General features: G+C 46.6%; 1 protein-coding gene across 2 annotated transcripts; it reads right to left on the bottom strand.

Moving 5' to 3' along the window:
• Positions 1-345: 345 nt before the first annotated feature.
• Positions 346-27,158, bottom strand: dusp22b (dual specificity phosphatase 22b). Of its 2 annotated transcripts, none has more exons than XM_029642833.2 (7): positions 26,959-27,158; positions 23,976-24,009; positions 23,710-23,792; positions 22,858-22,907; positions 21,609-21,683; positions 1,126-1,297; positions 346-872 (listed from the first exon to the last, which is right to left on the bottom strand). In XM_029642833.2, exons 1-7 carry the CDS (start codon positions 27,031-27,033, stop codon positions 720-722), a joined length of 642 nt encoding a protein of 213 aa, XP_029498693.1. In that variant the 5' UTR covers positions 27,034-27,158; the 3' UTR covers positions 346-719. The 2 variants fall into 2 exon arrangements, with proteins under 2 accessions (XP_029498693.1, XP_029498694.1); XM_029642834.2 differs by lacking the exon at positions 26,959-27,158 and adding an exon at positions 26,808-26,952.
• Between the last annotated feature and the right edge of the window lie 268 nt (positions 27,159-27,426).

The raw sequence follows: 27,426 nt of genomic DNA, 5'->3' as shown, positions 1-27,426 counted from the left end.
TTGTGAAATGTGCATAACCTTAAATATCATCTGGGTCTATTTCATAGACTGTGTGATATATCTATTGGAGGTCTACACTATAGGTAAGCTGATGGGTAAGCTACAGACAAATTAAATGTAGTTACTTTTCAGAACTAGTTGCACACATGCCCAGCCCTCTCTATCCCTCCGATGCTGACAGTGAAAGTTGGCTGAAAAGGTTGTTTTTACTGCTGTCATGCAAGGCTTCCTTTGCATTAGACAAACAGGAAATAGACCCGAAACAGAGAGCACAGAGAATGTCTTTCTGTCATCACATGGTATCTGACAGCACACACAGCAGTTAATAACCATTTAATCACACAGTGACTTGAATCATTTTATTATTGCACAAAAAGCTCACAAATGGCTTCAAGAAGAAACAAATGACATGGTAACAATATTATACATTTTGAAGATTTAGAAAAGCAAGTACAAATACAGAACGTGGTATACATAGCTATATACATAAAATAGGGGTAATGAAACCAGTAGTATTAGCCATAATAAAACATCAATAAACCTTCTCAAAATGGTGCATCAATCGGCCCATCCTCCCCCAGTCTTCTCCAGCAAAGGGACAACAACAGAGAGAGAGACTGGTCCAACGGCGTACTGACAGAGAGAGAACCCCCCCCCCCCTGTTGGGACCAGAGTGGTATCATCCCACAATGCAAGACTTAAGACCTAGATAAGGGGTCTCAGGTACCCTGCAATCCTGGAGGGGTGGGCGGCTCAATATTCACCTCCACCGCCACCCCGTTGGGTTTGAGACTCCTTGTCAACAGGATGCGGATGTCGTCCTCGTCATTGAAGGGACTCTCTTTGTACTCCTGCCGAAGCCACTCCCTGTACTGGAGAGACAGACAGCAACATACAGTATGTCAATACTCTTGTCTGTTGAGACCGCTGTATTCTCTTCCTCAAGTAACTACAAGGCTACTCCACTCTCTGAAGTCTTTAATGCTTAACACATACATTTTTTATGATAAGAAACTCCTTTTTATTGAACTTCCATTCCCTCCAAGAGTGCCTGCATCTCTTACACTGCCACGTGTACCTAGACTGTACCTCCCCTGTCCTCCCTCTATCCCCCTCTGTATTGACCTGGTCAGCGTGAGTGGTCTCAAACTCCTGGAGCTGGCGCTGAAACCCCAGGTTGGGGCCAGCGCAGGGCCGGGCCACCCTCACAGCAGCCAGGGCCTCCTGCCAGCCCAGCCCTGTCACTGTCATGATGTAGGCCACCACCAGGGAGACACTCCGAGACACACCCGCCAGACTGCATGGAGAGAGGAATGGATGGTTAACCTCTTAAATGTAATGGCAAAATGTAGATTCCCGCCTAAATAGACTTACCCAAAAGTAACTGCTATTCATGTGTAATTACATGATTCCGACATGCAAAAACGTGGCATATTTGGAAAGAAGACATCTGGGAGATTTTGAGGAAATGATCAGAAGATATATAGGAGTACACAAGATCAAGTGCACACAAAATAACAGTTTTTAAAATTTTATTGACAAGCTATAAGTGAATAATTCATGACTAGAGCTGAAACACATCAGATGGCTTCTACAACATGTGAACAATATCAGAAAGCAAATGGGTTTGATAGACCTCACAACTAGAAATGGGCAGATGTTTTAGTAAGTGGTGTCAGGTGTGGACGTTTCCAAGTGTCCCTAAACCTCTCCAAAGTGGCATATGTCTGTAAATTAGATCATTCCACTGCTAGTACATATTTTCAATCCTTAAATGCTATTTGTTCATTATAAAAACACAATATCTACCATATCAACATTCAACTGTCCTTTCAACCTCTCCAAAGTGTCTGAATGCGGTAAATGCCGTTTTTGCACACTGGGGGTGCCTAAAAGTTATTGTTCTTTATAAAAACAAAATTTCTTAAACACCATCCTCTCTCAAACATTGTGGTGGTTTTGGGGGACATACAGGGGATTTCAAGTGTTTTTGTAGCCTCTCCAAAGTGCCTGAACGTTTAGCCTAGGCATATCCAATGTATTGGTCTGTGGTGGTTGTGAGGTTGCTTTGGGCCCCCAATTCAACACCAGCTGCTGTTGGAAGGCCAACTGGGAGAGAGGGATTTGACCTTTGCTTTGGCCATCTGCTTGTGGAGAATACAAGTATTTACTGTAGCAATGTCCACAAAGTGGTAAAAGAAAAGTATTATACCACTTCCTGGTCTTGTGGAGGACCTGGTAGTAGCCTATCAGAGCATCAGATAGGTCGACACCCCTCATGCTGGCATTGTAGTCCTTCACAGAAACAGGAATAGGGACATTCTTCCTCACCCATCACCCATTGACATTTTTCACGCTTCTTGAGACATGGTCGTTATTGAATTCCTTATGCTGTGTGGTGAGCATAGTTACTTCCGTAGCAGCTTGTTAGTGCTGATCCAACGTATGCCCCCCCTCTCTGCAGTCTTTTCATGTTGTTTACCTTGGTCTTGGGGAAAACGAGTCTGTTAGGACGAATGGTGACACAAGATCCTATTTTCTTTTTCAAGAGGTCTATGAAAACTATGGGCCTAGAATAAAAATGGTCCACTAAGAGCTTGTACCCACCGCCAAGTAACGGGAAGCCCATCAACTGCATAACAGAAATGGAATAATGTGTCCCTGAACCAAGGAGGGGTCAAAATCAAAAGTATCAGTCAGTATCTGGTGTGGCCACCAGCTGCATTAAGTACTGCAGTGCATCTCCTTCTAATGGACTGCACCAGATTTGCCAGTTCTTGCTGTGAGATGTTACCCCACTCTTCGACCAAGGCACCTGCAAGTTCCCAGACATTTCTGGGGGGAATGGCCCTAGCCCTCACCCTCCGATCCAACAGGTCCCAGACTTGCTCAATGGGATTGAGATCTGGGCTCTTCACTGGCCATGGCAGAACACTGACATTCCTGTCTTGCAGGAAATCGCACACAGAACGAGCAGTATGGCTGGTGGTATTGTCAGGCTGGAGGGTCATGTCAGGATGAGCCTTCAGGAAGGGTACCACATGAGGGAAGAGGATGTCTTCCCTGTAATGCACAGTGTTGAGATTGCCTTCAATGACAACATGCTCAATCTGATGATGCTGTGACACACCCCAGACCATGACGGACCCTCCACCTCCAAATCGATCTCGCTCCAAAGTACAGGCCTCGGTGTAACGCTCTTTCCTTCGACGATAAGCGTGAATCCAACCATCAACCCTGGTGAGATGAAACCGCAACTCTTCAGTGAAGAGCACTTTCTGCCAGGCCTGTCTGGTCCAGCAACGGTGGGTTTGTGCCCATAGGCGACGTTGCTGCTGGTGATGTCAGGTGAGGACCTGCCTTACAACTACAACAGGCCTACAAGCCCTCAGTCCAGCCTCTCTCAGCCTATTGCGGACAGTCTGAGCACTGATGGAGGAATTGTGCGTTCCTGGTGTAACTCGGGCAGTTGTTGTTGCCATTCTGTACCTGTCCCGCAGGTGTGATGTTCAGATGTACCGATCTTGTGCAGGTGTTGTTACACGTGGTCTGCCACTGCGAGGATGATCAGCTGTCCGTCCTGTCTCCTTATAGCACTGTCTTAGGTACGGACATTGCACAGTACGGACATTGCAATTTATTGCCCTGGCCACATCTGCAGTCCTCATGCCTCCTTGCAGCATGCCTAAGGCACGTTCACGCAGATAAGCAGGGACCCTGGGCATCTTTCTTTTGGTGTTTTTCAGAGTCAGTAGAAGGGCCTCTTTTAGTGTCCTACGTTTTCATAACTGTGACCTTAGTTGCCTACCATCTGTAAGCTGTTAGTGTCATAACGACCGTTCCACAGGTGCATGTTCATTATTTTTTTATGGTTCATTGAACAAGCATGGGAAACAGTGTTTAAACGCTTTACAATGAAGATCTGTGAGGTTATTTGGATTTTTACGAATGATCTTTGAAAGACAGGGTCCTGAAAAAGGGTTTAGATGAAAAAGTTCCACGTGTAGGCAGAGGCTGAATCATCTAGCACAAAGACCTTGTAGCCCCATTTGGTCTGCTTATTTTTCATATATCGCTTCAAGCCAATTCAAGCCTTTGAGGCAACCATGCGCTCATCTATAGATAGATTTTGAGCAGGCTGGAAGTAAGTTTTGCATACCTCCACCATGTCATGATACAGGTGCTTGACTCTTGCAAGACGATCATACCCTGCAGTCCCCTTCTGGTCATTCTCCTGATACTTTTGTGGGTCACTCATGTGAATAGTATGGTTGATGACCAAGAATCGGGTTTCACTCATGATGGAGGTGGGAAACTCGAACCGATTGAGTGGGGACTTGCTCCAGTTGTCAACTAGTCTTGATACCTTTACCAGTCCCATGTAAATCACCAATGAAGTGTAGTTGAGCATGTCACCCAAGGTGACAGGTTTTCAGGACATCTTCCTTCCCCCCTGCTGCTTCTTGTCCCCATACTTGTTGGTATTACTAATTAGTGTTCCCAGTACAGAGGTTGTAAAGTAGAGCTGAAACAGCTGTAAGGGGCTGTATGTTTCATCACTAACCAACTGTGGGCCTTTGGGTTTAAACCAAAATTGGGTTTGGGTTTAAACCAAAATTGTTCTGGTTCCTCATCATCTTCAAAGACCGTATGCCACCTGTCCTCAGTTTCCTCTCCCTCTGTTGTGCTGCTTCCACTGCCTCTCCCTCTTCTCTATTGAGGCCTAGATCTCCTCCCTGCCCCCTCACCTCCAGATTAACTTGCACAGAGGGGACTGGTGCCAGGGCCTGCAGTGGGGGTGGTAAAAGAGGAGTGGGGTCTTTGCGGAGTAGTTGTAGTAGAATCATCAGACGGGGTGATTGACACAGCAGTGGGGGTGGTAAAAGAGGAGTGGGGTCTTTGCAGAGTAGTGGTAGTAGAATCATCAGACGGGGTGATTGACACTGCAGTGGGGGTGGTTGAAGAGGAGTGGAGTCTTTGCGGAGTAGTGGTAGTAGAATCATCAGACGGGGTGATTGACACTGCAGTGGGGGTGGTAAAAGAGGAGTGGGGTCTTTGCAGAGTAGTGGTAGTAGAATCATCAGATGGGGTGATTGACACTGCAGTGGGGGTGGTAAAAGAGGAGTGGGGTCTTTGCAGAGTAGTGGTAGTAGAATCATCAGACGGGGTGATTGACACAGCAGTGGGGGTGGTAAAAGAGGAGTGGGGTCTTTGCAGAGTAGTGGTAGTAGAATCATCAGACGGGGTGATTGACACTGCAGTGGGGGTGGTAAAAGAGGAGTGGGGTCTTTGCAGAGTAGTGGTAGTAGAATCATCAGACGGGGTGATTGACACTGCAGTGGGGGTGGTTGAAGAGGAGTGGGGTCTTTGCAGAGTAGTGGTAGTAGAATCATCAGATGGGGTGATTGACACAGCACTGGGGGTGGTTGAAGAGGAGTGGGGTCTTTGCGGAGTAGTGGTAGTAGAATCATCAGACGGGGTGATTGACACTGCAGTGGGGGTGGTAAAAGAGGAGTGGGGTCTTTACGGAGTAGTGGTAGTAGAATCATCAGACGGGGGGATTGACACTGCAGTGGGGGTGGTTGAAGAGGAGTGGGGTCTTTGCAGAGTAGTGGTAGTAGAATCATCAGACGGGGTGATTGACACTGCAGTGGGGGTGGTAAAAGAGGAGTGGGGTCTTTACGGAGTAATGGTAGTAGAATTATCAGACGGGGTGATTGACACTGCAGTGGGGGTGGTTGAAGAGGAGTGGGGTCTTTGCAGAGTAGTGGTAGTAGAATCATCAGACGGGGTGATTGACACTGCAGTGGGGGTGGTAAAAGAGGAGTGGGGTCTTTACGGAGTAATGGTAGTAGAATTATCAGACGGGGTGATTGACACTGCAGTGGGGGTGGTTGAAGAGGAGTGGGGTCTTTGCAGAGTAGTGGTAGTAGAATCATCAGACGGGGTGATTGACACTGCAGTGGGGGTGGTAAAGAGGAGTGGGGTCTTTACGGAGTAATGGTAGTAGAATTATCAGACGGGGTGATTGACACTGCAGTGGGGGTGGTTGAAGAGGAGTGGGGTCTTTGCAGAGTAGTGGTAGTAGAATCATCAGACGGGGTGATTGACACTGCAGTGGGGGTGGTAAAAGAGGAGTGGGGTCTTTACGGAGTAATGGTAGTAGAATTATCAGACGGGGTGATTGACACTGCAGTGGGGGTGGTTGAAGAGGAGTGGGGTCTTTGCAGAGTAGTGGTAGTAGAATCATCAGACGGGGTGATTGACACAGCAGTGGGGGTGGTAAAAGAGGAGTGGGGTCTTTGCAGAGTAGTGGTAATAGAATCATCAGACGGGGTGATTGACACTGCAGTGGGGGTGGTAAAAGAGGAGTGGGGTCTTTACGGAGTAATGGTAGTAGAATTATCAGACGGGGTGATTGACACTGCAGTGGGGGTGGTTGAAGAGGAGTGGGGTCTTTGCAGAGTAGTGGTAGTAGAATCATCAGACGGGGTGATTGACACAGCAGTGGGGGTGGTAAAAGAGGAGTGGGGTCTTTGCAGAGTAGTGGTAGTAGAATCATCAGACGGGGTGATTGACACTGCAGTGGGGGTGGTAAAAGAGGAGTGGGGTCTTTGCAGAGTAGTGGTAGTAGAATCATCAGACGGGGTGATTGACACAGCAGTGGGGGTGGTAAAAGAGGAGTGGGGTCTTTGCAGAGTAGTGGTAGTAGAATCATCAGACGGGGTGATTGACACTGCAGTGGGGGTGGTAAAAGAGGAGTGGGGTCTTTGCAGAGTAGTGGTAGTAGAATCATCAGACGGGGTGATTGACACTGCAGTGGGGGTGGTTGAAGAGAAGTGGGGTCTTTGCAGAGTAGTGGTAGTAGAATCATCAGACGGGGTGATTGACACAGCAGTGGGGGTGGTAAAAGAGGAGTGGGGTCTTTGCAGAGTAGTGGTAGTAGAATCATCAGACGGGGTGATTGACACAGCAGTGGGGGTGGTTGAAGAGGAGTGGGGTCTTTGCAGAGTAGTGGTAGTAGAATCATCAGACGGGGTGATTGACACAGCAGTGGGGGTGGTAAAAGAGGAGTGGGGTCTTTGCAGAGTAGTGGTAATAGAATCATCAGACGGGGTGATTGACACTGCAGTGGGGGTGGTAAAAGAGGAGTGGGGTCTTTACGGAGTAATGGTAGTAGAATTATCAGACGGGGTGATTGACACTGCAGTGGGGGTGGTTGAAGAGGAGTGGGGTCTTTGCAGAGTAGTGGTAGTAGAATCATCAGGCGGGGTGATTGACACAGCAGTGGGGGTGGTAAAAGAGGAGTGGGGTCTTTGCAGAGTAGTGGTAGTAGAATCATCAGACGGGGTGATTGACACTGCAGTGGGGGTGGTAAAAGAGGAGTGGGGTCTTTGCAGAGTAGTGGTAGTAGAATCATCAGACGGGGTGATTGACACAGCAGTGGGGGTGGTAAAAGAGGAGTGGGGTCTTTGCAGAGTAGTGGTAGTAGAATCATCAGACGGGGTGATTGACACTGCAGTGGGGGTGGTAAAAGAGGAGTGGGGTCTTTGCAGAGTAGTGGTAGTAGAATCATCAGACGGGGTGATTGACACTGCAGTGGGGGTGGTAAAAGAGGAGTGGGGTCTTTGCAGAGTAGTGGTAGTAGAATCATCAGATGGGGTGATTGACACTGCAGTGGGGGTGGTTGAAGAGGAGTGGGGTCTTTGCAGAGTAGTGGTAGTAGAATCATCAGACGGGGTGATTGACACAGCAGTGGGGGTGGTAAAAGAGGAGTGGGGTCTTTACGGAGTAATGGTAGTAGAATTATCAGACGGGGTGATTGACACTGCAGTGGGGGTGGTTGAAGAGAAGTGGGGTCTTTGCAGAGTAGTGGTAGTAGAATCATCAGACGGGGTGATTGACACAGCAGTGGGGGTGGTAAAAGAGGAGTGGGGTCTTTGCAGAGTAGTGGTAGTAGAATCATCAGACGGGGTGATTGACACAGCAGTGGGGGTGGTTGAAGAGGAGTGGGGTCTTTACGGAGTAGTGGTAGTAGAATCATCAGACGGGGTGATTGACACAGCAGTGGGGGTGGTTGAAGAGGAGTGGGGTCTTTGCAGAGTAGTGGTAGTAGAATCATCAGACGGGGTGATTGACACAGCAGTGGGGGTGGTAAAAGAGGAGTGGGGTCTTTGCAGAGTAGTGGTAGTAGAATCATCAGACGGGGTGATTGACACTGCAGTGGGGGTGGTTGAAGAGGAGTGGGGTCTTTGCGGAGTAGTGGTAGTAGAATCATCAGACGGGGTGATTGACACAGCAGTGGGGTTGGTTGAAGAGGAGTGGGGTCTTTGCGGAGTAGTGGTAGTAGAATCATCAGATGGGGTGATTGACACTGCAGTGGGGGTGGTAAAAGAGGAGTGGGGTCTTTACGGAGTAGTGGTAGTAGAATCATCAGACGGGGTGATTGACACTGCAGTGGGGGTGGTAAAAGAGGAATGGGGTCTTTGCAGAGTAGTGGTAGTAGAATCATCAGATGGGGTGATTGACACTGCAGTGGGGGTGGTTGAAGAGGAGTGGGGTCTTTGCAGAGTAGTGGTAGTAGAATCATCAGACGGGGTGATTGACACAGCAGTGGGGGTGGTAAAAGAGGAGTGGGGTCTTTGCAGAGTAGTGGTAGTAGAATCATCAGACGGGGTGATTGACACTGCAGTGGGGGTGGTTGAAGAGGAGTGGGGTCTTTGCGGAGTAGTGGTAGTAGAATCATCAGACGGGGTGATTGACACAGCAGTGGGGTTGGTTGAAGAGGAGTGGGGTCTTTGCGGAGTAGTGGTAGTAGAATCATCAGATGGGGTGATTGACACTGCAGTGGGGGTGGTAAAAGAGGAGTGGGGTCTTTACGGAGTAGTGGTAGTAGAATCATCAGACGGGGTGATTGACACTGCAGTGGGGGTGGTAAAAGAGGAATGGGGTCTTTGCAGAGTAGTGGTAGTAGAATCATCAGATGGGGTGATTGACACTGCAGTGGGGGTGGTTGAAGAGGAGTGGGGTCTTTGTAGAGTAGTGGTAGTAGAATTATCAGACGGGGTGATTGACACTGCAGTGGGGGTGGTTGAAGAGGAGTGGGGTCTTTGCAGAGTAGTGGTAGTAGAATTATCAGACGGGGTGATTGACACTGCAGTGGGGGGTGGTTGAAGAGGAGTGGGGTCTTTGCAGAGTAGTGGTAGTAGAATCATCAGACGGGGTGATTGACACAGCAGTGGGGGTGGTAAAAGAGGAGTGGGGTCTTTGCAGAGTAGTGGTAGTAGAATCATCAGACGGGGTGATTGACACTGCAGTGGGGGTGGTAAAGAGGAGTGGGGTCTTTACGGAGTAGTGGTAGTAGAATCATCAGACGGGGTGATTGACACTGCAGTGGGGGTGGTAAAAGAGGAGTGGGGTCTTTACGGAGTAATGGTAGTAGAATTATCAGACGGGGTGATTGACACTGCAGTGGGGGTGGTTGAAGAGGAATGGGGTCTTTGCAGAGTAGTGGTAGTAGAATCATCAGACGGGGTGATTGACACAGCAGTGGGGGTGGTTGAAGAGGAGTGGGGTCTTTGCGGAGTAGTGGTAGTAGAATCATCAGACGGGGTGATTGACACTGCAGTGGGGGTGGTAAAAGAGGAGTGGGGTCTTTACGGAGTAATGGTAGTAGAATTATCAGACGGGGTGATTGACACTGCAGTGGGGGTGGTTGAAGAGGAGTGGGGTCTTTGCAGAGTAGTGGTAGTAGAATCATCAGACGGGGTGATTGACACTGCAGTGGGGGTGGTAAAAGAGGAGTGGGGTCTTTGCAGAGTAGTGGTAGTAGAATCATCAGACGGGGTGATTGACACAGCAGTGGGGGTGGTAAAAGAGGAGTGGGGTCTTTGCAGAGTAGTGGTAGTAGAATCATCAGACGGGGTGATTGACACTGCAGTGGGGGTGGTTGAAGAGGAGTGGGGTCTTTGCAGAGTAGTGGTAGTAGAATCATCAGACGGGGTGATTGACACAGCAGTGGGGGTGGTAAAAGAGGAGTGGGGTCTTTGCAGAGTAGTGGTAGTAGAATCATCAGACGGGGTGATTGACACTGCAGTGGGGGTGGTAAAAGAGGAGTGGGGTCTTTACGGAGTAATGGTAGTAGAATTATCAGACGGGGTGATTGACACTGCAGTGGGGGTGGTTGAAGAGGAGTGGGGTCTTTGCAGAGTAGTGGTAGTAGAATCATCAGACGGGGTGATTGACACAGCAGTGGGGGTGGTAAAAGAGGAGTGGGGTCTTTGCAGAGTAGTGGTAGTAGAATCATCAGACGGGGTGATTGACACTGCAGTGGGGGTGGTAAAAGAGGAGTGGGGTCTTTACGGAGTAGTGGTAGTAGAATTATCAGACGGGGTGATTGACACAGCAGTGGGGGTGGTTGAAGAGGAGTGGGGTCTTTGCAGAGTAGTGGTAGTAGAATCATCAGACGGGGTGATTGACACAGCAGTGGGGGTGGTAAAAAGGAGTGGGGTCTTTGCAGAGTAGTGGTAGTAGAATCATCAGACGGGGTGATTGACACAGCAGTGGGGGTGGTAAAAGAGGAGTGGGGTCTTTGCAGAGTAGTGGTAGTAGAATCATCAGACGGGGTGATTGACACTGCAGTGGGGGTGGTAAAAGAGGAGTGGGGTCTTTGCAGAGTAGTGGTAGTAGAATCATCAGACGGGGTGATTGACACTGCAGTGGGGGTGGTTGAAGAGGAGTGGGGTCTTTGCAGAGTAGTGGTAGTAGAATCATCAGATGGGGTGATTGACACTGCAGTGGGGGTGGTTGAAGAGGAGTGGGGTCTTTGCAGAGTAGTGGTAGTAGAATCATCAGATGGGGTGATTGACACAGCAGTGGGGGTGGTAAAAGAGGAGTGGGGTCTTTACGGAGTAATGGTAGTAGAATTATCAGACGGGGTGATTGACACTGCAGTGGGGGTGGTTGAAGAGGAGTGGGGTCTTTGCAGAGTAGTGGTAGTAGAATCATCAGACGGGGTGATTGACACAGCAGTGGGGGTGGTTGAAGAGGAGTGGGGTCTTTACGGAGTAGTGGTAGTAGAATCATCAGACGGGGTGATTGACACAGCAGTGGGGGTGGTTGAAGAGGAGTGGGGTCTTTGCAGAGTAGTGGTAGTAGAATCATCAGACAGGGTGATTGACACAGCAGTGGGGGTGGTAAAAGAGGAGTGGGGTCTTTGCAGAGTAGTGGTAGTAGAATCATCAGACGGGGTGATTGACACTGCAGTGGGGGTGGTTGAAGAGGAGTGGGGTCTTTGCAGAGTAGTGGTAGTAGAATCATCAGACGGGGTGATTGACACAGCAGTGGGGTTGGTTGAAGAGGAGTGGGGTCTTTGCGGAGTAGTGGTAGTAGAATCATCAGATGGGGTGATTGACACTGCAGTGGGGGTGGTAAAAGAGGAGTGGGGTCTTTACGGAGTAGTGGTAGTAGAATCATCAGACGGGGTGATTGACACTGCAGTGGGGGTGGTAAAGAGGAATGGGGTCTTTGCAGAGTAGTGGTAGTAGAATCATCAGATGGGGTGATTGACACTGCAGTGGGGGTGGTTGAAGAGGAGTGGGGTCTTTGCAGAGTAGTGGTAGTAGAATCATCAGACGGGGTGATTGACACAGCAGTGGGGGTGGTAAAAGAGGAGTGGGGTCTTTGCAGAGTAGTGGTAGTAGAATCATCAGACGGGGTGATTGACACTGCAGTGGGGGTGGTTGAAGAGGAGTGGGGTCTTTGCGGAGTAGTGGTAGTAGAATCATCAGACGGGGTGATTGACACAGCAGTGGGGTTGGTTGAAGAGGAGTGGGGTCTTTGCGGAGTAGTGGTAGTAGAATCATCAGATGGGGTGATTGACACTGCAGTGGGGGTGGTAAAAGAGGAGTGGGGTCTTTACGGAGTAGTGGTAGTAGAATCATCAGACGGGGTGATTGACACTGCAGTGGGGGTGGTAAAGAGGAATGGGGTCTTTGCAGAGTAGTGGTAGTAGAATCATCAGATGGGGTGATTGACACTGCAGTGGGGGTGGTTGAAGAGGAGTGGGGTCTTTGTAGAGTAGTGGTAGTAGAATTATCAGACGGGGTGATTGACACTGCAGTGGGGGTGGTTGAAGAGGAGTGGGGTCTTTGCAGAGTAGTGGTAGTAGAATCATCAGACGGGGTGATTGACACTGCAGTGGGGGTGGTTGAAGAGGAGTGGGGTCTTTGCAGAGTAGTGGTAGTAGAATCATCAGACGGGGTGATTGACACAGCAGTGGGGGTGGTAAAAGAGGAGTGGGGTCTTTGCAGAGTAGTGGTAGTAGAATCATCAGACGGGGTGATTGACACAGCAGTGGGGTTGGTTGAAGAGGAGTGGGGTCTTTGCGGAGTAGTGGTAGTAGAATCATCAGATGGGGTGATTGACACTGCAGTGGGGGTGGTAAAAGAGGAGTGGGGTCTTTACGGAGTAGTGGTAGTAGAATCATCAGACGGGGTGATTGACACTGCAGTGGGGGTGGTAAAAGAGGAGTGGGGTCTTTGCAGAGTAGTGGTAGTAGAATCATCAGACGGGGTGATTGACACAGCAGTGGGGGTGGTTGAAGAGGAGTGGGGTCTTTACGGAGTAGTGGTAGTAGAATCATCAGACGGGGTGATTGACACAGCAGTGGGGGTGGTTGAAGAGGAGTGGGGTCTTTGCAGAGTAGTGGTAGTAGAATCATCAGACGGGGTGATTGACACAGCAGTGGGGGTGGTAAAAGAGGAGTGGGGTCTTTGCAGAGTAGTGGTAGTAGAATCATCAGACGGGGTGATTGACACTGCAGTGGGGGTGGTTGAAGAGGAGTGGGGTCTTTGCGGAGTAGTGGTAGTAGAATCATCAGACGGGGTGATTGACACAGCAGTGGGGTTGGTTGAAGAGGAGTGGGGTCTTTGCAGAGTAGTGGTAGTAGAATCATCAGATGGGGTGATTGACACTGCAGTGGGGGTGGTAAAAGAGGAGTGGGGTCTTTACGGAGTAGTGGTAGTAGAATCATCAGACGGGGTGATTGACACAGCAGTGGGGGTGGTTGAAGAGGAGTGGGGTCTTTGCGGAGTAGTGGTAGTAGAATCATCAGACGGGGTGATTGACACAGCAGTGGGGGTGGTTGAAGAGGAGTGGGGTCTTTGCAGAGTAGTGGTAGTAGAATCATCAGACGGGGTGATTGACACAGCAGTGGGGGTGGTAAAAGAGGAGTGGGGTCTTTGCAGAGTAGTGGTAGTAGAATCATCAGACGGGGTGATTGACACAGCAGTGGGGGGTGGTTGAAGAGGAGTGGGGTCTTTACGGAGTAGTGGTAGTAGAATCATCAGATGGGGTGATTGACACAGCAGTGGGGGTGGTTGAAGAGGAGTGGGGTCTTTGCAGAGTAGTGGTAGTAGAATCATCAGACGGGGTGATTGACACAGCAGTGGGGGTGGTAAAAGAGGAGTGGGGTCTTTGCAGAGTAGTGGTAGTAGAATCATCAGACGGGTGATTGACACTGCAGTGGGGGTGGTTGAAGAGGAGTGGGGTCTTTGCGGAGTAGTGGTAGTAGAATCATCAGACGGGGTGATTGACACAGCAGTGGGGTTGGTTGAAGAGGAGTGGGGTCTTTGCGGAGTAGTGGTAGTAGAATCATCAGATGGGGTGATTGACACTGCAGTGGGGGTGGTAAAAGAGGAGTGGGGTCTTTACGGAGTAGTGGTAGTAGAATCATCAGACGGGGTGATTGACACTGCAGTGGGGGTGGTAAAAGAGGAATGGGGTCTTTGCAGAGTAGTGGTAGTAGAATCATCAGATGGGGTGATTGACACTGCAGTGGGGGTGGTTGAAGAGGAGTGGGGTCTTTGCAGAGTAGTGGTAGTAGAATCATCAGACGGGGTGATTGACACAGCAGTGGGGGTGGTAAAAGAGGAGTGGGGTCTTTGCAGAGTAGTGGTAGTAGAATCATCAGACGGGGTGATTGACACTGCAGTGGGGGTGGTTGAAGAGGAGTGGGGTCTTTGCGGAGTAGTGGTAGTAGAATCATCAGACGGGGTGATTGACACAGCAGTGGGGTTGGTTGAAGAGGAGTGGGGTCTTTGCGGAGTAGTGGTAGTAGAATCATCAGATGGGGTGATTGACACTGCAGTGGGGGTGGTAAAAGAGGAGTGGGGTCTTTACGGAGTAGTGGTAGTAGAATCATCAGACGGGGTGATTGACACTGCAGTGGGGGTGGTAAAAGAGGAATGGGGTCTTTGCAGAGTAGTGGTAGTAGAATCATCAGATGGGGTGATTGACACTGCAGTGGGGGTGGTTGAAGAGGAGTGGGGTCTTTGTAGAGTAGTGGTAGTAGAATTATCAGACGGGGTGATTGACACTGCAGTGGGGGTGGTTGAAGAGGAGTGGGGTCTTTGCAGAGTAGTGGTAGTAGAATTATCAGACGGGGTGATTGACACTGCAGTGGGGGTGGTTGAAGAGGAGTGGGGTCTTTGCAGAGTAGTGGTAGTAGAATCATCAGACGGGGTGATTGACACAGCAGTGGGGGTGGTAAAAGAGGAGTGGGGTCTTTGCAGAGTAGTGGTAGTAGAATCATCAGACGGGGTGATTGACACTGCAGTGGGGGTGGTAAAAGAGGAGTGGGGTCTTTACGGAGTAGTGGTAGTAGAATCATCAGACGGGGTGATTGACACTGCAGTGGGGGTGGTAAAAGAGGAGTGGGGTCTTTACGGAGTAATGGTAGTAGAATTATCAGACGGGGTGATTGACACTGCAGTGGGGGTGGTTGAAGAGGAGTGGGGTCTTTGCAGAGTAGTGGTAGTAGAATCATCAGACGGGGTGATTGACACAGCAGTGGGGGTGGTTGAAGAGGAGTGGGGTCTTTGCGGAGTAGTGGTAGTAGAATCATCAGACGGGGTGATTGACACTGCAGTGGGGTGGTAAAAGAGGAGTGGGGTCTTTACGGAGTAATGGTAGTAGAATTATCAGACGGGGTGATTGACACTGCAGTGGGGGTGGTAAAAGAGGAGTGGGGTCTTTGCAGAGTAGTGGTAGTAGAATCATCAGACGGGGTGATTGACACAGCAGTGGGGGTGGTAAAAAGAGGAGTGGGGTCTTTGCAGAGTAGTGGTAGTAGAATCATCAGACGGGGTGATTGACACTGCAGTGGGGGTGGTTGAAGAGGAGTGGGGTCTTTGCAGAGTAGTGGTAGTAGAATCATCAGACGGGGTGATTGACACAGCAGTGGGGGTGGTAAAAGAGGAATGGGGTCTTTGCAGAGTAGTGGTAGTAGAATCATCAGACGGGGTGATTGACACAGCAGTGGGGGTGGTTGAAGAGGAGTGGGGCCTTTGTCGAGTGGTGGATGTAGAACCACCAGAAAGGGTGATTGACACAGCAGTGGGGGGGGGGGGGGGGGACCTTGACCGTCGGGGTGGCGCTTGCAGGGAAGGGGTGGCTCCCAAAAGTCATCATCCAAATCTTCTGCATCCTCCACTCTGTGGTGAATAAAATAAAGGGATATATTGTTGTAAGACACAGAATTACAGTTGACTAAATGTACAAAACGGCATTACTGTAAAGTAAAAACACCAAGCCTAAACTTTATCTGTACAGTGACTCTCATAGAAGGTGTGAAGCACACACACAATGCAAACAGTAACACAAAGGCAGAGGTGACAACCACAAATAAACAATGGCCATGAGAGTTTAGTGGCCTCTCCAAAGTTACAAAGATGAAACTTAGAACAGCAAACAGTGAACTAATATGAAACATGGACAATAACTACTTTGGAAATATATAACATTGAAATGACTTGTTACATAGGCCTATGGTAACTAAATCCAAAGCATTTGTAAAAAAAAAAACAATACCTATAGTAAATATATAAAGTCATGAAAATAATTTACTTACAGATCTAAAAGTGGATCCAATCCTTCTAGAAAGAAATCTTCGTCGGCCAAGTCGAAATCTTCGTTCCCCTTTTTTATACACATTTTTTATTTCACCTTTATTTAACCAGGTAGGCAAGTTGAGAACACCTTTATTTAACCAGGTAGGCAAGTTGAGAACACCTTTATTTAACCAGGTAGGCAAGTTGAGAACACCTTTATTTAACCAGGTAGGCAAGTTGAGAACAAGTTCTCATTTACAATTGTGACCTGGCCAAGATAAAGCAAAGCAGTTCGACACATACAAAACAGAGTTACACATGGAGTAAAACAAACATACAGTCAATAATACAGTAGAAAAATAAGTCTATATACGACGTGAGCAAATGAGGTGAGATAGGGGAGGTAAAGGCAAAGAAAGACCATGGTGGCGAAGTAAATACAATATAGCAAGTAAAACACTGGAATGGTAGATTTGCAGTGGAAGAATGTGCGAAGTAGAAATAGAAATAATGTGGTGCAAAGGAGCAAAATAAATAAATTAATAAATATAGTAGGGGAAGAGGTACTAAATTATAGATGGGCTACGTACAGGTGCAGTAAACTGTGAGCTGCTCTGACAGCTGGTGCTGAAAGCTAGTGAGGAAGATAAGTGTTTTCAGTTTCAGAGATTTTTGTGGTTCATTCCAGTGACTGGCAGCAGAGAACTGGAATGAGAGGCGTCCAAAGGAAGAATTGGTTTTGGGGGTGACCAGAGAGATATACCTGCTGGAACATGTGCTACAGTTGGGTGGTGCTATGGTGACCAGTGAGCTGAGATAAGGGGGACTTTACCTAGCAGGGTCTTGTAGATGTCCTGGAGCCAGTGGGTTTTGTGACGAGTGTGAAGCGAGGGCCAGCCAACGAGAGCGTACACGTCGCAGTGGTGGGTAGTATATGGGGCTTTGGTGACAAAACGGATGGCACTGTGATAGACTGCATCCAATTTATTGAGTAGAGTATTGGAGGCTATTTTGTAAATGACATCGCCGAAGTCGAGGATCGATAGGATGGTCAGTTTTATGAGGCTATGTTTGGCAGCATGAGTGAAGGATGCTTTGTTGCGAAATAGGAAGCCAATTCTAGATTTAACTTTGGATTGGAGATGTTTGATGTGAGTCTGGAAGGAGAGTTTACAGTCTAACCAGACACCTAGGTATTTGTAGTTGTCCACATATTCTAAGTTAGAACCGTCCAGAGTAGTGATGCTGGACGGGCGGGCAGGTGCAGGCAGCGATCGGTTGAAGAGCATACATTTGGTTTTACTTGTAATTAAGAGCAGTTGGAGGCCACGGAAGGAGAGTTGTATGGCATTGAAGCTCGTCTGGTGGGTTGTTAACACAGTGTCCAAAGAAGGGCCAGAAGTATACAGAATGGTGTCGTCTGCGTAGAGGTGGATCAGAGACTCACCAGCAGCAAGAGCGACATCATTGATGTATACAGAGAAGAGAGTTGGCCCCAGAATTGAACCCTGTGGCACCAACATAGAGACTGCCAGACGCCCGGACAACAGGCCCGGCTGGGGGCAGAGGGTGGTCTATAGCAGGCGGCAACGGTGAGAGACTTGTTTTTAGAGAGGTGGATTTTTAAAAGTAGAAGCTCAAGTTGTTTGGGTACAGACCTGGATAGTAGGAGAGAACTCTGCAGGCTATCTCTGCAGTAGATTGCAACATCGCCCCCTTCGGCTCTTCAAATCAAATCAAATCAAATGTATTTATATAGCCCTTCGTACATCAGCTGATATCTCAAAGTGCTGTACAGAAACCCAGCCTAAAACCCCAAACAGCAAGCAATGCAGGTGTAGAAGCACAGTGGCTAGGAAAAACTCCCTAGAAAGGCCAAAACCTAGGAAGAAACCTAGAGAGGAACCAGGCTATGTGGGGTGGCCAGTCCTCTTCTGGCTGTGCCAGGTGGAGAGTATAACAGAACATGGCCAAGATGTTCAAATGTTCATAAATGACCAGCATGGTCGAATAATAATAAGGCAGAACAATTGAAACTGGAGCAGCAGCACGGCCAGGTGGACCGGGGACAGCAAGGAGTCATCATGTCAGGCTCTTCTATCTTGTCTGAAAATGTTGTAGTTAGGGATGGAGATTTCAGAGTTTTTGGTGGTCTTCCTAAGCCAGGATTGGCAGAGTGTGCTAAAGCAGTGAATAAAACAAACTTAGGGAAGAGGTTTCTAATGTTAACATGCATGAAACCAAGGCTATTACGGTTACATAAGTCATCAAAAGAGAGCGCCTGGGGAATAGGAGTGGAGCTAGGCACTGCAGGGTCTGAATTCACCTCTACATCACCAGAGTAACAGAGGAGGAGTAGGATAAGGGCACGGCTAAAAGCTATGAGAATTGGTCGTCTAGGACGTCCGGAACAGAGAGTAAAAGGAGGTTTCTGGGGGCGATAAAATAGCTATAAGATATAATGTACAGACAAAGGTATGGTAGGATGTGAATACAGTGGAGGTAAATGTAGGCATTGAGTGATGATGAGAGAGATATTGTCTCTAGAAACATAATTGAAACCAGGTGATTTCATCGCATGTGTGGGTGGTGGAACTGAAAGGTTGGATAAGGTATAATGAGCAGGGCTAGAGGCTCTACAGTAAAATAAGTCAATAAACACTAACAAGAACAGCAATGGACAAGGCATATTGACATTAAGGAGAGGCATGCTTAGTCGAGTGATCATAAGGGTCCAGTGAGTAGTGAGGTTGGTTGGGGTCACGGCGATTCAGACAGCTAGCCGGGCCATCGGTAGCAAACTGGCAGAGGATGGAGGTCTGTTTTTAGCCACCTTGTGCGTTTCCATCGGTAGATTAGTGGGGTACCGTGTGGTAGAGGGGAACAATCCAATTGGCAAAATAGATATAGTTATAGTGACCCAAGAAAATTGTCCGATAGACCTATTCAGATAGCAGCCGATAAAACAGCTAACGATTAGCGGGCCGCAGATGGGTGTTCAGGTAACGTCGCGACGGAGGGGCCAGTTGGATAACTCCCTCGGGCAGATAACGTCCGTAGTCCAGTCGTGAAGGCCCGGTGGGGCTCTGCATCGGCAGTAAAACGGGTCCGGATAGGTGATTGTAGTCCAGGAGTGGCTGATGGAACTCTTCACCTGGCTAGCTCCAGAATAATTGATGTTTGCTCCGGGACTGACGTAAGCCAATAGTCACTCGGATAGAAGCTAGCTAGCTGCAAGATCCAGGTGTAAATGTCCAGAGCTTGCGGTAGAAATCCGGGGATATGGAGAGAAAATTGGTCCGGTATGCTCTGGTCTGAGTCGCGCTATACAAAACTGGTGATAGCTTTTCGAGCTAAAGGATAGCTGATGACCACCAACCGTGGTTAGCTGAATACTAACGTTAGCCAGTAAACTGGATATCTTCTGGCTAGCTTCTATTATGAATTTCAGATTTGAGGTGAATAATACTTTTTTTTTTATTGGTGAGGCGGGTTGCAGGAGAGTGTTTTGAAGTTGAGATTTTTAGAAAAAAAGATACATAAAAAGATATGCGAAGAAAAGATGTAAATATATATTTACACGGGACACGACAAGACGAGGACAAAGGACGTCTGACTGCTATGCCATCTTGGGAATGAAGGATCCGAGTCCGACTCCAGTATTTTATTCAAAGCTTCTATGTCGGTATACTTATTCATAGTTGCTTTCTTTTTAGGTTTCTGTTCGATATTCTTAGTTTTTACCTTTTTTTACCCCTTGAGAAGCATTTTATGTTAAAGTGATGAAATCTTTTTACAATGTAATGTAGTGTGCGTCTCGTCTCTGATCCAGGTAGCAGTAGTTCGCATTTCGCATAAAAGGTTATAGGCCTTGCTTTGTCCCATCCAGGTCAACTGCATATCCCTGGAAAGCTTACCTCATTGGCTACAACACTGTCAAGGTGCCATTGTAGCCAATTCCCTGTGTAATGGATGCCTACAGCGCGTCAGCCGGCAACATCATAGTTGCCGGCTATAGTCATTCGGTGGACATTGGCCATTCGATCTTGCCATTAAGTCATACATCATCAGATAACATTGGCAATAAGCTAGATTTGCTCCTACCAACCTAGTGATTCATTTCTAATGCCCCGTGTAGCGAAAGCACAGACCAAATCAAAGCTTACCTTGTAAGACCCATGAGGATTTGGCATGGGTCCCCGTAAACCGCTACAGAGGGTAGTGCGTACGGCCCAGTACACCACTGGTGGGCAAGCTTCCTGCCATCCAGGACCTATATGACCTCGGGTGGCAGGTATCCTAGTGGTCAGAGCATTGGACTAGTAACCGGAAGGTTGCAAGATCGAATCCCCGAGCTGACAAGGTAAAAATCTGTAGTTCTGCCCCTGAACAAGGCAGTTAACCCACTGTTCCTAGGCCGTCATTGAAAATAAGAATTTGTTCTTAACTGACTTGCCAGGTAAAATAAATATAATAGGTGGTGTCAGAAGAAAGTCCATAAAATTGTCACAGACTCCAGTCACCCAAGTCATAGACTGTTTTCTCTGCTACCGCACGGCAAGCGGTACTAGGACCAAAAGGCTCCTTAACAGCCTCTACCCCCAAGCCATAAGACTGCTGAACAAATAATCAAATAGCCACCTGGACTATTACATTGACCCCCTCCATTTGTTTTTACACTGCTGCTACTCTGTTTATTATCTAAGCATAGTCACTTCACCTCTACCTACATGTACAAATTACCTCGACTAACCTGTACCCCCTCACACTGACTCGGTACCGGTACCCCCTGTATATAGCCTCGTTATTGTGTTACTTTTTATTATTTTTCCTTTACTTTATTTTGTAAATATTTTCTTAACTCATTTCAAGCATTTCACGGTAAGGTCTACACTTGTATTCGACCCATGTGACAAATAAAGTTTGATTCGATTATAATTTGTTTGATGAAAACGTTGGGTAAAATAAACATTTTGACTCTCGGCACTGGTGATCAATAACGGTAGGTCACAGGCAGATGAATAACATATCCTTATGATCTGCGGAGTCCCGGCTTTTGGTGTTTATCAGTGTATTCCGTGTTTATTCCGTTTATGCTTCACAACGCTAACCGGAATGAAGGTAGCAGCCATCTTGAAATGAGGTTATCGGCTCGGCCTGCCCTTATAAATTCGTATGCCCATATATGGTAGTAAGTCACACCAAAGACTTGAAGGCGACGATCAATAGCCAAGATACTCAGCTTTCCGCAGACGTCCTGGTTTTGCAGATAGGGTCTACCATTCTCATACCAGCCCTCAATTCAATAAAACAAATCAAATAGGGTCCCCAAATATGGGGACTTTACATTTAAGAGGGAGGGATGGATAGGAGCTGGCATGGCCATGATAGAGATAAAGGACATGGACATCTGCAGGTCATATTAATAGACAATACATTTACTTGACTTGGAAGTCAAAAATAGAGACTGTGGAGGCAACATTAGAACATTTATTTAACGGAAGGGTCTTCTGTATTCTCAGAAGACCCTCACCAGAGATACCTCAGATAGTTGAACAACACAACACATTCAAATCAAGATTGTTGTTTGGGGAAGTTCAAGAATAGCCTTCTGTGTTATCTGTCTATGTGCTGCTTACCATAGTCACACATGGGTTAACTTGTGAGCACTCAGAGATACAGAGATACAGTAACAGATGGACAAAGTTTATGACTCACCAGTGGACCAGACAGCCCTCTCCTTTCAGCCGGGACTCGTGCATGAACATGATGCTCTGTTTGAAGTGCTGTGTCCTGAGAATGACACACATACAGGTTATGTACAGTCATAAGCAGGTCATAACACAATAACAAACCAGTTACCATTCCCACAGTAGTAACACCATTGTATTTGTTGTGGAAGACAAAGCATATAGGACAAGTAACATTACATTTGCCAAAAAAGCTGTAAAACGGGCCCTCCACCCCAGTCATAGAAAGTGGGGGGATGAGTGGGTAACGACTCATAATGCTGAGAGGAGAACGACTCTTAATAATGGCTGGAGTGGAGTGAATGGAAAGGTGGAAAAACACACATGGAAACCATGTGTTTGATGTGTTCGATACTATTCCATTTATTCCCTTCCAGCCATTACTATGAGCCCATCCTCCCTAATTATGGTGCCATCAGCCACCTGTGGTGTGCGAGCAGTGAAGGGTATGGGTGAGGGGAGGGCTGTAGGGGTGAGCATTGGTGTGTTCTTCTAGGCCCTAGGGCCATCTATCTATCCTCCTGACAGGACCAGGATGAGCAAGTGGTGTCTGTCCATCTCTGGCTAGCCAGGGCCAGTTTAACATTTCACCTGCAGGTTTCACACACCTTGCTGGAGAGGCAAGGTGTGGGAGTAACAGGGGAGTTGACAGCGACATCTGGGTGCCTGGGTGTTAGTGTGTGCGTGAGTCTTTTTCGGGGGTGTTATAAAAATAGAGGCGCAGTGCAGACGGACGTGGCAACTCATAGAGAAGCAGAGACTTCCTGTTCCTTCCTGCATAGAGGACCAGGCCACCTGAACTCTATGCACTTAACCAGAGGAAATGTGTGTGTGCATTTGTGCATGTTTTTACAGCATCTATCTATCCACCTATTTATGTATGCATATGTTGGTATGTCGGTGCTCACTACATCTCTGCATGTTTATTGTCTTAATCCTAATGAGTAAAAAGCATTCCATGATTTCTCATTAGGGAAATAAGAAGCCGAATCGCCTAGTCAGCTGGTGATTTATTCAGTGCTTTGATTCACAGTCAACTGGTGAGCATGTGAAGCATATCATTTTCATATCAGGAGAACATGAACTAGAGACGCCCACACAGAGTGTGTGTGCTAGATAGAATGGATCTGACTGGTCTAGTCTGCTTCAGTCCGGTGCTGTCCTGTTCTGTATGATAGCCTTGTGTACTGTGTGGTGCTGTGTGTTGGGCTACTTACAGGTTTTGTGTGGGCAGGTCCGCTGCTGAGATGCATAGATAGGTAATCTCCTGCAGGAAAACATACAACTGTTATACGCTCTAACACAATTACAATCTAACAGGCAAAGCATGCCGACAGGATCGTTGTAAACACCACTCTGTACACACTATTACATAATGCTCTCAGTCTTACAATAACAACCATTATGTAAGCTTACACACCAGGTCCTATCCTATAGACTGTGTTTCTGATGTGGTGATTGCAGCTGTAGTAGGGAAGTAAAGGAACGGGACAGACTGTGCTAGTTTCTATAGGGAGTAGTAGAATATGAGAACACCAAATCCCACACAAGCTAGAGCCAGAGCACTGGGTCAGAAACTAAAAAGAATACTCCTCTCTACCGCCTACACCCTCCCACAGAGCTCATACAGGCTCCAACAAATGATTTCTATTGATGTAATGTGAACCTGTTTTGTTTGGGATGGGGCCTAGTCTAATATTACACACTAAGCCACATTCCCATACTGCTGTCCGGAATTTTCTGACAGGCTGGTCCAGGGGCAAACATATACCATGCTCTTATAGGAAGAGCAGTCATGGGGACTGTCAATTTATTTGCTTAACCAAACTGTGTCCGCATTCTTGAATGCAAATCTTGATTTGTCACATTAACATCCATCCAAATTGGATTTTGAAACTGGATTTTGTGTGTGCATATGCTACAGACAGGCATTAAGGAACGTGTGTTAATGCATGTGTCAGGTGTCATTAGATCACGTACATTCATATAATATCATGCTGAAAGGAGGTCTGACGCGGTATTTAGCCATTTTGATCTAGCGAATGGTCCACTGGGAATTGTTTTCTTACCGGCAGGATAGGGGCTGCACTGTCATGGATGGAGAGGATGTGTGTGATGTTGTTCCTCGCTAACTGCTCTCTGTCCCTCGCATCTAAAGGAAAACAAGTATTGAATGACAAAACACATGAATCATCTATTAAATATTCATGGAATGTTCTCAAATATGAATGTGCCACTGAAATGTACTGGAAGGGAACATGGTGAAGGGGTGTCTTCATTGGTCTTATCCTTAGCTCAAGCCTTTGACCAGTACAGCTGGGAAAAAAACACTTACCTTTGAAGTTTCCCAAGTACAAGTCAGGCAGGACCTATGGGAAGGTAAGAATTGAATATTATTGTGTGACCTGTTGTTTACATTCACCAGTGTTCTTAAACCTGACATAATTACAACAAGCATTTCATTCATTACACAAATAACTAGGCTAAGCAACAATATTACTACTTAAAACACAAGCCCCTGGGCCTATACTCCTGTGCCACTATTGACAGCAAATATATAGCCTGTGTTCTCAAGGAAAGACAACATGGAGGTGCAGAGACTGGTATTTGGTGTCAAACTAAATATACAGAGGCGAGTGAGCTCACATAACCGACACAGTTCACTCGCTACCTGCACCTACCCGCCTGTCCAACATCACTACTCTGGACGGCTCTGACTTAGAATATGTGGACAACTACAAATACTTAGGTGTCTGGTTAGACTGTAAACTCTCCTTTCAGACCCATATCAAACATCTCCAATCCAAAGTTAAATCTAGAATTGGCTTCCTATTTCGCAACAAAGCATCCTTCACTCATGCTGCCAAACATACCCTTGTAAAACTGACCATCCTACCAATCCTCGACTTTGGCGATGTCATTTACAAAATAGCCTCCAATACCCTACTCAACAAATTGGATGCAGTCTATCACAGTGCAATCCGTTTTGTCACCAAAGCCCCATATACTACCCACCATTGCGACCTGTACGCTCTCGTTGGCTGGCCCTCGCTTCATACTCGTCGCCAAACCCACTGGCTCCATGTCATCTACAAGACCCTGCTAGGTAAAGTCCCCCCTTATCTCAGCTCGCTGGTCACCATAGCATCTCCCACCTGTAGCACACGTTCCAGCAGGTATATCTCTCTAGTCACCCCCAAAACCAATTCTTTCTTTGGCCGCTTCTCCTTCCAGTTCTCTGCTGCCAATGACTGGAACGAACTACAAAAATCTCTGAAACTGGAAACACTTATCTCCCTCACTAGCTTTAAGCACTAACTGTCAGAGCAGCTTACAGATTACTGCACCTGTACATAACCCACCTATAATTTAGCCCAAACAACTACCTCTTTCCCTGCTGTATTTATTTTATTTATTTATTTTGCTCCTTTGCACCCCATTATTTTTATTTCTACTTTGCACATTCTTCCATTGCAAAACTACCATTCCAGTGTTTTACTTGCTATATTGTATTTACTTTGCCACCATGGCCTTTTTTGCCTTTACCTCCCTTCTCACCTCATTTTCTCACATTGTATATAGACTTGTTTATTATTGACTGTATGTTTGTTTTACTCCATGTGTAACTCTGTGTCGTTGTATCTGTCGAACTGCTTTGCTTTATCTTGGCCAGGTCGCAATTGTAAATGAGAACTTGTTCTCAACTTGCCTACCTGGTTAAATAAAGGTGTTCTCAACTTGCCTACCTGGTTAAATAAAGGTGTTCTCAACTTGCCTACCTGGTTAAATAAAGGTGTTCTCAACTTGCCTACCTGGTTAAATAAAGGTGAAATAAATAAATAAATAAAAAACTCTGATGATAGTGATAATAAGACATGTTAATGTAGGATCTGTGTGTGTGTGTGTATACTACCATTCAAAAGTTTGGGGTCACTTAGAAATGTCCTTGTTTTTGAAAGAAAAGCATTTTTTTGGTCCATTAAAATAACATAAAATTGATCAGAAATACAGTTGTAGACATTGTTAATGTTGTAGATGACTATTGTAGCTGGAAACGTCGTACGTCGTAATAATACTTGAAAGTACTACTTAAGTCGTTTTTTGGGTTATCTATACTTTTTACTCCATACATTTTCCATGTCACCCAAAAGTACTCGTTACATTTTGAATGCTTAGTAGAACAGGAAAATGGTTCAATTCACACACTTATCACCCCGACTGCCTCTGATCTGGAAGGCTCACTAAACACAAATGCTTTGTTTGTAAATTATGTCTGAGTGTTGGAGTGTGACCCTGGCTATCCATAACATTCCCTTTTACTTGAGTCATTGGGTACTTTTTCATCCACTGTGTGTGTGTGTGTGTGTGTTTATGTGTGCGCGTGTGTTTCTGTGTGCGTGTGTGTTTATGTGTGTGTTTGTGTTTATGTGTGTGTGTGTGTGCATGTGTGTGCGTGTGTGTGTGTTTATGTGTGTGTTTCTGTGTGCGTGTGTGTTTGTGTTTATGTGTGCATGTGTGCCTGCGTCCCTCATACCTGTCCTCCCCCATCTCAAACCCAGCTGGAATAACAGTGATGAGAGGTGCAGAAAGCGTTTCCAATTGAAATGAGTTGATGACACCTGTTGTGTACACCAAGTACCAAGCCAACATTTGAGAAGGTCAATTGCTAAAGTATCCATGATGACACGGAGCCTACAGTATGTGATAAGACACAGCAATGCATTACACCCATAAGTAATATCATCAAATGTAGCATGCTTTGATCATTTTCAACAGAAATCTGTCCAACGTGTAGCCAAGGAGTTTGTATGTAAAAGCACAACGCCTACACACCGGGTGTGTCTACTTTGATAGACAGCTAGTCATTAAAGTGTACATTGTACAGTAGCATACATACAGCGACAAACAGACACTCTTATGGCAGATGGCCTGAAGTGGAATATGCTATTATGCAATTGTGCACCGATTCAATATAAATTAGACGCAATACGTGTTCATAACACCAATAGAACACACGCATTAAACACATTTGACTACACGCGTTTGATTGACATTCTATATTCATTGAAACCCCATGTCTACAAAACTACTGTAGCCTACTCAGCGACCATGCGTAAACTTTGCTTTAGGAGCGCATGCATAGGCTGTATATCAACGAATAACATACCTTATTGAGCCCATTACCCATTCTAAACGAAGAATTCTGTAAAACCAACAAATGGAAATTACGGCATTTATTGTTGTACTCTTGTTTCGAGAAGTAGGTCTCCAACGGCTTTCCCGAGAGCTCCCCAAATTGCGAGCGATCGAGTACTCACACAGTCTGCAGCAGCGCTGTTCCCTAAAGCTCCCGATGTTTTCAATGCTTCCTGGGATATGTAGTTTTTTCTCATCTAGAGAGGCATGGTCTCTGTAAATGAAGGATGCAGGCCTACGCTTATTTTTATATTCACAATTTGTATACAGTCTATGCCACAGACTCTATGGGTAGACTTCACCGACAGTGGGCTCCAAAATGACTGGCGCCCCTGACTGACAACTCACAAACAATACTTAAATATATTTAAAATATAATTAGAGATAAACTCAAAATACCAACATGTGAGAAATACTGTACATTATTAATGTTTCAATGGAACTAACCAAAATCATACAATTATTTAATACAAAATACATTTCACCAAAATCAAGGTTTCATAATTATTAGCACTCCCCTCTCAGTTCTTAGAGCAACCACCTCTGGCAAGTATAACAGCAAGGTTAAGTAACACATTTGGAGGGATTTT

The sequence above is a fragment of the Oncorhynchus nerka genome, linkage group LG9b (genome assembly GCF_034236695.1).
Source record: "Oncorhynchus nerka isolate Pitt River linkage group LG9b, Oner_Uvic_2.0, whole genome shotgun sequence".
Classification (NCBI taxonomy): Eukaryota; Metazoa; Chordata; class Actinopteri; order Salmoniformes; family Salmonidae; genus Oncorhynchus; species Oncorhynchus nerka.
The sequence above is the reverse complement of the archived record's forward strand: the minus strand, read 5'-3'. Positions and strand labels throughout refer to the sequence as shown.